General features: G+C 43.1%; 1 protein-coding gene across 2 annotated transcripts in view; it reads left to right on the forward strand.

The window, feature by feature from the left end:
- Window positions 1-7645: 7645 nt before the first annotated feature.
- Window positions 7646-12920, forward strand: part of MRPL3 (mitochondrial ribosomal protein L3) — a 40896-nt gene continuing 35621 nt past the window's right edge. Inside the window, exons 1-4 of one of the 2 annotated variants that reach the window (XM_061587140.1) lie at window positions 7646-7850; window positions 8626-8807; window positions 10595-10686; window positions 12524-12622. In XM_061587140.1, coding sequence (XP_061443124.1) covers window positions 7756-7850; window positions 8626-8807; window positions 10595-10686; window positions 12524-12622 — 468 coding nt within the window. In that variant the 5' untranslated portion in view covers window positions 7646-7755. The remainder of the gene's footprint in view (window positions 7851-8625; window positions 8808-10594; window positions 10687-12523; window positions 12623-12920) is intronic. The other variant, XM_061587141.1, reaches the window with a different exon arrangement.

The following is a 12920-nucleotide window of genomic DNA, read 5'->3' on the forward strand; positions in this document are numbered from 1 at the left end:
ACAGTTAAAAGCTATGAAACCCAACAGGTTGAAACAACTACTAGTGCTGCTGCCAGAGCTTGGAAAAGTTACTTTTGTTGAACTACAACTCCCATTAGCCCCAGCCAGCATGGCGCTGGCTGGGACTGATGAGAGTTGTAGTTCAAAAAAGTAACTTTTCCAAGCTCTGGCTGCTGCTACAGCAAAACAAAAGGGGATTGCCCCATTAAAAGCTTCCAGAGTCTTCTTTGGTGTAGTGGTCAGTAGGCCTAAAAGAGTAGTCCAAAATGTCCAAAAGAGGACATTTTGGGGCTTGTCCAGGAAAGCTGTGGATCCCCAGGATCCTAAGCCTCCTTGTTCCACAAACACACTCCCAAACATTTCAAAAGATGATGTCAGCCCCAGAAGAGAGGAAAAGCCCCCAGCCCGGAGTGAGCTAGCAGGGCTTTGGATGTGGTGGCGCTCCACTGCATAATCTCCCCCACTCACACGTCTGTTACAGAGACAGTATATCTAATAATAATAATAAATAATAATTTAATTTATGTGTCGCCTATCTGGCCAATGGCCACTCTAGGCGACGTACAAATCAGTTGCAGTAAATGCAGCACAATAAAATACACATAAAATACAATATAACAAGGAAACTATAAATAGGAATGATAACAGTTCAGAGTAATAGGCAATTAGTCCTGAAAATTAACCCTCCCCGGAAGTCCCGAAGGCCCGTCTTGAAAGCCAGGTCTTCAAGGCTTTGCGGAATACGTTCAGGGAAGGGGCATGGCGAAGATCGAACGGGAGGGAGTTCCAGAGAGTGGGGGCCGCCACTGAAAATGCCCTCTCTCTAGTCCCCACCAACCTAGCTGTTTTCGTTGGTGGGACTGAGAGAAGGCCCTGAGTGGCTGATCTTGTCGGGCGGCATACCTAAAGCTACTACTGTTTTGTTTTCAGAGGGGTAGCCATGTTACCAGTTGCAACAAAATCAACAAAGAGTCTTGTGATATCTTAATAACAAATTGTATTACAGCATAAGCTTTCATGGACTAGTGACAACTTTTAAGGTTGCAATAAAATGTGATAGCCTTTAAGGTGTCACAAAACTCTTCGCTGATATTACTGTTTTTTGTTGTTTAAACTCTAAGGTTTTTGTTAAATAGAGCACAGAAAAATAGTTTGGTTATGCATTTCAAGATTTATCCAATTAACTCTAAGGCTTTTGTTAAACAGAGCACAGAAAAATAGTTTGGTATGAATTTCAAGATTTATCCAATTAAACTATGCAGTGGCAGGAATTCCCTAGATGTAAAACATCAACCGTGATAAACCACCTATAGCAATTTTAAAATAACTCCTGATCAGAAGCCTCTGTTTAGGGATAGTTTTGTCAAGAATATTTTCTAATGGTACTGACACAATTTCTCCTAGAAGAGATACTCGGTGGCCAATTTTACATGGATGTGGATGAAAATTGTGTACAGATGCCTCAAGTGATAAAGCTCAACTTCATTTTTTTCAGTTAATGATTGACTGTCACTCAAGGTTTGAGTCAACTGATTCTAACTGATGTACAGCCCACCTACATTATTTTTGAAAAATAATTTTCTCAAACACATCGACTCTGCCAATGTATTTCATTCCAAATCTATAATGCAATGGCTTTCATGCTCTTCCCACTTACCCCTTGCTTCTCTCTATCAGCTTCCAGAGAAAGTATAGTTTAGCCTCTAAAAAATGATGGAAATTTTGTTTGGTGTTTCTAGCTTGTGCATGAATTTATCAGGAGACCTTGGACATGATGTTTTTGGCCTCAGTTTCCCAGACTATACAACTTGGGAGCAACAGACAGCTTTTTGCCCAGTTTCACCATAATCTTCCTTTTTCAAACCACAAACGGATTTTTAAAAATAGTAAGAACGCTGTTCTTGTTAGGACCTGTGAAAGGCTATCTGCCTAGCCAAGATTTTTCTAAATTGGAATCAAGTTGTACAAAAGTAGGCTGCATTTGAGCAACCAGTTATGACTGGAAGTTACCTTCTGGGTGATTCTGGAAGTATGCTACATCATCATCATCAATATTTATTTATTTATGATTTATTGAATTTATTGGATTTATTAGTCGCCCATCTGGCTGGTTATCCAGCCACTCTGGGTGACGTACAAAATAAAACATCCAAATACATTTACAATACATTTACAATAATAATTGATTGATTGATTAATTGCTGTAAACCGCCCAGAGAGCTTCAGCTATGGGGCAGTATATAAATGTAATAAATAAATAAATCACCTTCCACATATATGCCTCAAGGCAATGTACACAATATAATAAAACCAGTTTTACAAACAGTTAAACATTGCACAGAAAATAACAGCAAATGAACTGAAAAACAATAAGTGGAGACAGCCACAGCAGAGACTCGTTCATCCAGCTGGGAAAGCTTGTTGGAACACAAATGTCTATAATTGTTTTCAGAAAGTGCAGATAGTAGCTGCCTGCCATATCTTAACAGGTGTGCTGTTCCACAGTACGGGGGCAGCCACACTACAAGCCTTGCTCTGAGACTGGAGTTATTGTGGAACAGGCTTCTGTTCTCTTTGGAATCTTTTGGACAAACTCTCCCACAGACTGCATTGACCTACTGGGTGCCCCTCAAGGTGCCCCTCAAGAACATCTGTGAACTCCTATCTGAGCATCTCCTGCCTGTGATTCTGGACTTTTGTTTCTTGTGGCAAACGTCTGAGATTTTACCACAGTAGGCTTCACTCATCATGCATGCAACAAGCTCTCTTGGACTGAAGTCACACAATGATGGATGGGGACAGTGCCCATTGCATGTGCGCCATGACTCAGGAGCCCTATGAATATCAATCCTTGCCCCCATCCAGTCATTTTTTTTTATATAACTAAAGCTATTTGGGGTTTTCCTGGTTGCAGATCAGAATATAATCATATTATGAATAAGCAGCTATGTGATATCAAAAGCATATAATCTTTGCACTCTGGGCACAAAATACTTCCCAAATGGAAGGAAATACTTTTAAGCAAAAACTGGGGGGGAAATGAAGCAAAGAGAAGGGATGGCTGGGGCAGTTTGAGAAGAAGCATGCAATTATATTATTTGCCACTCTTATGTATTTTCTGAAGTGGAAAGACTGACAAAATGGGGATGTAATTTTTTCACACTATGTTGCTAATGTAATACTTCCCCCCCACCCCCAGCAGAAAAGGCATTTGCTCTCAGATTATTCAGTCTGGAGAGCGTCAAGACTGTTGCCAATTTAATACTTTTTTCCCCAGGGGAAAAGACATTTGCCCTCAACAGTATGAAGATCTTCAAGACTGTTTCTTAAAAGCAAGCCTAAGAGTGCTGGAGGAAGCAGCAAAAATGTCAGGAAAGATGGGCAGATTGGAACAAGTTGGCAGTGGGTGGGATTCAAACCAAGAAGTTATTGCCTGTCCCCCAAAGAGTGGGTGAGGGGACAAAGGAACTCACTGCTCTTTTTTATATTAAGATAAATGTAGTGTTATGAAAACAAAATAACTAATAACTGACAGATAAATGGCATTTTCTTTTTGGAGAGCAGAACAAAATCATGAAAACCTCTCCTCAAACCTGTTGTTGGGCCACTGATGGCATGTTGAGTTCAGCAGCGGATGGTGTGCTGGCACTCACTAGACCTCCCGACAGCTGAGTTACTTGCTGCTGAGTTACCAGGAAGGAGAGGATGGGGGGGGTGAGGTGCCAAGGAGTTTGATGCGGTGCAAACACACCAGAGGAGCCAATTCAGTGCTCCTGCTGATGTGTTTGCACCATGACAACCCCCAGCCTGTCAGTATTTTATGGGTGGGATTCAAGGGCATACCGGCAAATGTAGGCTCCTGCAATTAAAGCGGATTAAAGAGCTCTGTCGCTCTAGTGCAACAAATCCACTTTTTAAAAGAAACAGACTTTTCACAGTGACAGGGAAATGCATGAAAAAGTGTGAAATGAATTATTAAGAGGAAAGTATATAAAGATACCATAAGCAAATCAGGATGAATGCTCATTGGCGTATAACCTTCCTGCAAACAAATCAGAATGTATGCTCAATAAAGGCCAGATACAACCTAACCTCTACGTAAGCTTTGTGCAAGCAGATCAGGATGAACGCTCCATAAATTGGCCATCTGGAAGAGCCCTGAATTTCAGCCAGTCCTGATAATTACTTCTGAGCTGAATTTGAAAGTATCTGCATAACTGAGAAGCTTTTGAGTGACAGAAGAGGGAGTTCAGATTTCTTAGGAAGGACATAATACATTCCAATATTATAATGATACATTTATGTGAAAGGCTGTAGATTTGCCTCAGAAAGTATTGCGAGACCTGTCCATTCCTGACCAGTCAAATTGGCAGAGCAGTCTAAAGTGAAATCTAGCAAGAGATATGTAAGGGAGGAGAGAGAAAACTTTCCTTTGTGGCTTATGTCAGCATATTTAACCATACTAATCCTCACCCAAGCCTTTAATATCTTACTGAATTGAGTCATTCCATCAAGTACAATGAATTTCAAATCTGACTGTCAAACCCTGCTGCCACAGTCCATTAAGTTTGGACACACAGTCTCACATCACCTCGTACATGACTGACATTCACTTACATGATTGCCTTTCATGTCAAACTCTGTAGCAATCTGCCGGTGCTGATTGCTACACCACACGTGACAGTGTTTCCCTGTACTTCAGCCTCACATAGAAGGTCCTTATTTGTCCATAGGAAGCTGCCTTATACTGAGTCAGTACCCTGGGCCATCTAATTCAGAATTGCCTATAGTACTAACCACCAGTGACTTTCCAGGGTTTCAGCCAGCAGCTCTTTCCCAGCCCTACATGCAGCTTCCAAAGAATGAACGTTGCCCCTAGGGCAGAGGTTCCCAAACTGTGGTCCATGGACCACCTGAATAAAGCTGGCAGACCACACAAAATATTCATCTTATTTTAATCGTATTTTTATTGCTTCTTTTATTTCTTACACTGTATTTTATTGTATTGCAATTTGAATTCTATGGAATGTAAAGTGAAATACATTAAAATACCATATACGAAATAAACAAGGCAATAAAAATACAGTTGCAAATTAAACATCATCTAGCACCACACATTACAATTGTTACAACAGGCAGAAAAATCATTAAGTTGTCCACCAAGACTATCAGCAGTTTTCAAGTGATTGCGGTAGTGGTTGGGAGTTTGGGAACCACTGCCCTATAGGATGCAAAGCATGTGTCCTGCCACAGATTCATGACCCTTTCCTAAAGGAAGAACTGAGCAGTGTATGCCTTCACATTTAAGGATCAGTAGTCTCATTCAGATCTTGACCATTTAATTCTGAGAGAAGAAAACATCCATTGTGGGTTTTCTTCCATGGATAGAAATCTCTGCCAAATGGAACATCCACATGAACATTGCACAAGCTTTTTAGATAAGTCTACAAAAGTTACTGTTCTCTAGAGTCTAGACAGTTGTGGTTTAAAGAGGGGGGATCATCTTTGATCAAGCTTCTTAACCTGGCTGGAATTCTGACTCAGAGATCCTTAGTGGGTACTGTTATCTAGGAGTGGCCAAAGGATGAAACCAGGGAAGGTGAAGGAGAAGGGAAGGAAGTGGTACCTGAACAATCCCGGCATCATATGGACACCATGTAATACACTTCCATTTGATTATAATGTGAGAATCTTTTGTAAGCCACTTTGACAGCCTGCTAGGGCTACAAAACAGGGTTTTCATAAATACATAGTGAATATTTCCTAGGGATGAGAGGGTTTCCCTGGTTCTGTTACTTTATTCTTCCTCTGGTTCACTCTTCTCAGGGGTTAGTGGTAGATGCATGTCAGTGGGGCAGTGGAATCCGCTCTGGGTTTCAGACTGAACTTTCAGGGAGCTGTCCAAGCTGCTGAATCTATTGTGGCCACCAGCCACCACTGTCGGGGGTTCAATCCCTCCTGAATCCCAGCTTGGATCATCATAAGTGGCTACTTTACTGGGGCAGAGTTATTAGCAATAGCCTCCCAGTGCCAGCATCCCTGCTGCTTACCAGGAGAGGGAGGGATGAGGAGCACCAGTGCACCACCTACACAACCCCAACCCTGGCACCCCCTCACCTCTCCCAGCAAGCAGCCACCCCTCTGCTTCAAAACAATGAAGCCAGCACTGGCTACAGTGGCAGAACTGATTTTAGGATCCCATGTGAGGCATCCCAAGCCCAATTCGCCCGCTCTGCCTCTATGTCCTGTTCATATTTAGTGGCTGTTCCCAACCAACTTGGAGCACTGCAACAACTTGCAAAGGAACATCATTGTGATTGGTGCCCCCACTTTCCTAAGCCCTCTTCTCTCTTTATGACAGGCATGAAGCACTTCCAGGTCGCTCTCTCCCCAGGCCCACACCCCTGAGTCATACCCTTCAACAGCCTTTCTTCACACCCTTCTTGAGACTTTTTGCCTGCCCAGAGCGTGTCCTTCGACTCTCAGAATACCTCTTGCTTGCCTGAACTATAGAGGATGGGAAGGAGGGTTTAGAAACTGCCCATGTGTGCCTCTGGCTCTGCCCCCTTGTGGCCCCCCAGAAGGTTGCCAAGAAGGGAATGTGGCCCTCGGTATGAAAAAGGTTCCCCATCCCGCTTTAGGATTTAAGGACCAAGCTGTTAAGCAATGTAAGCTGTGGGCATACAGCATTTTCCTTGCACAGTGTACACTAGCAAAGTATATAGCTGGGGATAGGGGGTAGGTTGATTCTCGCATTTTTTTCCCCTGTGCCACTTTCCACACACCGGCAATGTCGGTTGGGAATGAAAATTTGCATGTGGCCACACGCAGGAGCTTCTGCCTTTGTATGCAGTAGTGTAGCGGCAAATTCAGAAGTGCAGGGACCTTTCATGAGGTCAAGCCACGCCCCCTCACTCGCTTGCCTACTCCAGCTGTCATCTCCACACTCCTCAGCCCTTTCCTCATGTGCCTTCTCCCACAACAGTCAACCCTAGAAGACAATCAGCATGAAAGGGGAGTGTTAGCTACCGAGAAGAGTCTTCTCAGGGGGTGACTCACCTCCTTTCACTCTGATTGGCTCCAATCAGCAGGAAAGGGCAAGGAAGCACAGTTAGAAGATTCTTCTCAATGGCTAACACACTCCCCTTTCATGCTGATTGGCTCGTAGGACACTGGGAACCTGCTCCCTGAAAAGCAAAGGGGTCTAATATCCCGAGACCCATTAGAGGTGTATTTCCTGTTGTTGAAAAGACGCCACAGATCAGGGGATCAGATGGGCTCCCATTATGCCGCCTTGATGAGAATCCCGGGTTCTCATTAAAAGTCGGGCAGTCGCGGAGCCCTAACCACGATAATCGTTGCGTATCGTATAGCCCAGCCCGCCTTGCAATGAAGACTTCCCACCAGCAGAAGGTGCAAGCCCCACCTCGCCGTCTTTTTTGACCGCTAAGGTAAAAAACAGCCGCTTCCCGCGGGGCGACGTTCGGCCTGTGGTTGACTGGGGAAGAGCAACAGAGATATAAGACAACGGTGTATCTGTCATACATCTGTGTTGAGGAGAGCAGAGTAGGTGTGTTTGTGACGGAAACGTCCCTTCGGCTATGTCGTTCAGAATAAACTCCGCTTCTTTGTGCGCCGACGCAGCTAGTAGGAACGAAGTGTAGCCGGAACTTGCTGCGTAGACCCAGGGGGAAGATTTTCCCCCGAACTCTCTGCCGAAATCCAGGCAGGCCGAGAGCGCCGCTCTCAGAAGGGATGATGTCGTGCGTGGGGTTGCTGTGCCGGTTGGGCTTGCGGTTGTTACCCAGAGGCCTGAACGTTTCGGGCCAGGAAGCAAGAATTAGGAGCGGGTACGTGGGTGGGCGCGCTTGCTCAACTGTTCCAGGGCGCTCGTTCTAGTCCGATCATGTCTCTGTCCCCTTCCATTTGCCCCCTCCATGCATGTCGAATCAAATGGCTTCCCCCGCCCACCCCTCCTCAGTTTCAGGACTCCTGTTCCCTTAACGACAGGAAAAGCAGAAATTGCACAGGTGGCGATGACCCTATCTCTGCACGACTCTTTTTTTTGGGGGGGGGAGATTTATATGTTGAATTTTGGGCTGTTAAACACATAGGGTTCGTGTCGGGGAGGACGATGGCAGGCCTAGTGTGGAGAGAAGGAACACTGGGGTTTGTTGACACTCTTGGAATATCGATTCCTACAGCGCATACTGTTTTCGTTTGGGGGATGCTCCTGTGGTAATTTGTGAAGCTCTCCTTTTCTAGCGCGTGGACAGGGAATTAAAAGGGAAGTAGGCTTTGAACAATGTTGGTTCATCAGGTCTTGCCTGTGTTTGCGCTGATCTCACAACCATCGCCACCTTTATGCAGTGGGCTGTCAATTGAATGATAATCAACTGGTTCAAAATTCCTTTAAAATGATACAGTAGTTATCAGATCCCTGCTTTCCCCAGCTTTGATTTAGAGATATGTGCTGCAGGTATTTGCCAGTCCTGGGTTTTTACATTTACCTTTCTTTATACTTGGGGATATGTTGAAGATTCTAGTCACGGTATCAGAACTGAAAGATGGAAAAGGTTAGTCTGTGTTTTATTTTCTAAACCATTGTTATCTTCTATTTGGTAGGGGACTGTGGTGTATTGTAGGTAGGCATATTACTGGCAATTCCACGTGGTGGGATGAGCACCTTTCAGAAGACAATTTGAAGTTCCTTAAGAAGGTTACAAACGAAGAATTCAAGGTTCAAACAGCCAGCAAACTCTGTCCACTAAAAGATGAACCCTGGCCTTTGCATCCATGGGAGCCAGGTTTGTATATGATAGGATCAGGAGCAAAAGCAAACCTATGTCCAGAACACTTCTTGATCCTGTATTCTGTTTCCTTAACTGCATATATGTTTAAAATCAATGAGCTGGATGTCAGTCCATTGAGGTCCATTGAGGATGGAGCTGACATAGAACATACAAGTCAGTTCCTCTCCCCACTGCATGTGCGTAAGCACTCAGCATGCCAGCCCATCATGAGGAATGGGAAGTCTGAGCACTATTCCTGCTAGCCTTTCCTTTCTCTCATCCTTCCCGTCCTAAGGAACCCAAGATCCAAATTTGTAGTCCTTTACTGAATGAATCCATGCTGGTTGGGAATGTGAAAGGCATGCTTCTGTTCCCGTCTACTGACCTGTTGTGGCGTTTATGAAACCATTAAAAAAAAATAGGTAGAGGTAGCATTGGAGTTCTCAGACCACCTCAGCACGAGATCTGCAGATTCTAACTACAAGTAGACTCATGATCCAAACTGGGTTGAGCCACCCTGATAGAATCAAGCGAGTCTGGTTTAGAATCCAAGTTCTGCAGATTTTTCCTACTTTCTGCACACACATAACCAGCATATCAAGGAGAAGGCTCACCACTACTACTTTAAATCTATAAATCCTTTGTAGTTCTAATAAGCAATTTGCTTAAGCTCCAGCTGTGAAATTTTGTGGCGTATATAAGAAAAAGGGAGTGGGGATTGCAAAGCATAGAGCACTTTCTTGGAGGAGAAGGGATGGGGGCAGAGATCTGGGGCAAGCAGGGCAGGAAGTGGTGGGGTTGGTAGTTTATTCTCTTTTGTTTTGTTGTTGTTTTGCCCTTCCAATGGGAGGGAATTAACTTGCACCACTTCTAAGGAGCTTTTTGGAGGAGTGCCAGGGAAACAAGTAGCCGTAGTGTCCTGCAGAGCCACAACCTTGTGAGCCGCCTTGAGGGCCTTTTGGCCAAACGGCGGCATAGAAATAGAATAAATAAAATAAATAAATAAAAATAAATATACATGTGTACATCACAGGGAAAATGTCAAACGGGGCGTTGTTAGACGGTGTAGGTAGCTTTCGGCATGCAGGTTTTGGGCCTGCAATAGACTGATTTTCAAATGTTGTCTTCCTTTAGATCTTGTAATGTGATAGGTCATTTTATATTAAGTTACAACCATAGTCCTTGTATTTTGTTCTGCCCCACTAGGTAAAGGTGTCCCCGCACTTATAGTGCGAGTTGTTTCTGACTCTTAGGGTGACATCTTGCGACGTTTACTAGGCAGACCGTATATATGGGGTGGGATTGCCAGTTCCTTCCCTGGCCTTTCTTTACCCCCCAGCATATGCCGGGTACTCATTTTACCAACCACGGATGGATGGAAGGCTGAGTGGACCTCGACCCCTTTTATCGGAGATTCGACTTCTTCCTTTCGTTGGAATCGAACTCCGGCCATGAGCAGAGCTTTGGCTGTGTTACCGCCGCTTACCGCTCTGCACCACGGAGGGTCTTTCTCTGCCCCTCTACTAAACCTCCAAAAGTTCCTAGCCTGCATGAGAGTGTGTGTGTATTATTTGTCTGCTTTTTACTCATATGATGGACTCCTCTTACAAGTAAAAAGCAAGCTGGTAAAAAAATGTTGCCAGCTAGTAGCCAGTATGGAAGCTGACTGCTCAGTCCCTCTTTCAGCAGCCACCTCACTCAGCTGGAAGAAACTCCATGCTCTCACCTGCATGGAATTCATGGTCGCCAGTGGCGACTGGGGAAATGGTTAAATATAAGACTGCTTTTGCTTTTACAAACAGGTTCTAGAAGAGTTGGCATTGTTGCGGTAAAGTTGGGAATGATGCCATTGTGGAACAAGAAAGGTGAAAAATTGGTTGTCACATTACTTCAGGTAAGGCAAATCATATTTTAAACTTTAAAAACAATCTGATTTGTTGGATAAAATTCCATGTCTGTCTTCTAGATCATATATTTGACATCTTTTATATATTTAAGTTCTTTTCACTTACATTATAGAATTGTTACCTCTTCTTTAACTGTAAAATAGTGTTAGGCCATTGTACAGTAATCAACACAATAATACAATAAATGCAGTTCTAACCAAGATAAAACAGTATTTTTAGAACACAGACTTTTAGTGCTTAGCTTTAAGATGAGTCTGGAGAGTTGTGTGACTCTCTGAAGACAAATGGGAATGTGGATCTTGGCAGCAAGCTAAAAATAATGCTGAGTCTGATTGAGCTTATACCAGATATGCTTTACACTTGTCAATACAGCGGCTTGCTTCACATAGCGCAATAAACCAAACTATGGCATACCGGGACTATGCAAATGTGTGGACTCCCAGAGAGGAGCTCACAGCCACTTTGCTCCTCACTGGTCTTTACTCATGTGTGCTAAACTAAGCCAATGTTACCATGTTGTCCAAACCAGGCTTGTGGTTCTGCTGTCTTCTTGCTAACCATGAGCTGTAGACATAAAGAAACATTGAGTTTAGATGACACACTAAGCCAAACCTTGTCTTAGCTGAGCATGACACTAGTGACTGGAGAGAAGCAAAGTGGCTATGAGCTCCTCTATGGAAGCTTGCACATTCATGCGGTCTCAAGTAAGCCATAATTGGCTTACCGAATCCTGTGAACCAGGTCATTGCTTGAATTCTGTTTTCTGGGGTTGTATACTAGGGAACATTGCGTACAAGTGCAGAAAAGTTTTCATCCCACAAAAATCATTACTAGTCTGCCTATCAGCATATCTTTATTTTAGCCTTTTGTGGCAAGGAAATTAATCCTTCATTTTATAAAAGGCTCTAGGTAGACACCTGACAGAGATTCTGGCTTACCCAGAAAAATGATGTTTAGGAAAGCCAGTCCTCTAGTGCCTTGGCATTCCTTACAGGCAACAAACAGCTGCGGGCAAGAGTATAGCGGGGTGGGGAGAAATTTAAGGCTTGTGAATTTTTTTTAAACTAGAACCCTGAAGTTCAGTTATTGGAGCCAAGTGCAAAATAGGTGTTGAGATGGAGCCAAGCAGAAAATAAAGGCTTAAGGAGCAGCCCCAGTTATCTTCTGGCTCCTCATGAGCCATACCCTGGGATTACCTGCACATAAAGGTACACATCTAAAGTTAGTGCAGTTCTCTTAAGCTGGTGTTTGAAAACCTTATAATGGTCTTTTTGCAGCTGTCTGTGTTCATGTTTCTCCTTTTTATCTCTTGGCTCCAGTATATTTTATCTTGTTGGTTGTTGTTTAAAATTATATTTGATCGTGTTGTAAGCCACCTTGAGGCTATTTGTGGCAAAAGGCTAGGAATGAATTCTACAAATGAATGCTGACTTCTAATTCCTCAGCAGATTATAAAAGGTTAAAGGTTGCAGTACTATATAGCGTATGGCATCTTATGATTGTTTGTTATTGTTTGTATAAAGAAAGCAATTGACCGCCTGAAGCTGGAAATATTATTTCCAGGGTCTTACCTGAGGTTGATTCAACAAATCCTTATTTGTTGATTTATATAACTGAACTGTTGATTCTGTGTTACAGTGTATTACATTTCAGGTTTTGGTGGAATATGTAGTTTATTTCTGGTCTGTTGACCATAATAAACTGATGATTTGTGAGATTTATATACCACTTAATCATTTGCATTTCAAATGACACTGATGACAACGGTGTTATTTTGACCATTTGAGATCGCTTTTACCATTCTGCATCTTTTTTTCCTTGAAGGTTCAAGACTGCCATGTAATAAAGTTCATCCCAAAGGAAGAATTGGATGGAAAACGTCCTGCTCTACTTGTTGGCGGGAAAAATGTCTCACCGTTTCATGTAAGTCTGTTGTGTTATTTTTTTGCAATAGAGTATCAGTTTTCATTTATGCTTCTACAGAATGCATTGATTGCCTTTTTACTTAAAAAAAATGCCTTGCATGAACCACTATTTGCCTTTATTTCTTGAAAATGTGATTTCTCCCCACCATTCCTTTTAGTAATATTTATTGAGAATTCATGAAATGATGGCAGGAAGTTTTTGCATCTAATTTTTTAAAAAAACACATCTGCAATGTTCTGCTTATTTTAACTGATGCATTCTTTAATGTTGCATGTATGAGGCTGTGCTTCCATCT

This window comes from Rhineura floridana, chromosome 10 (genome assembly GCF_030035675.1).
Source record: "Rhineura floridana isolate rRhiFlo1 chromosome 10, rRhiFlo1.hap2, whole genome shotgun sequence".
Classification (NCBI taxonomy): domain Eukaryota; kingdom Metazoa; phylum Chordata; class Lepidosauria; order Squamata; family Rhineuridae; genus Rhineura; species Rhineura floridana.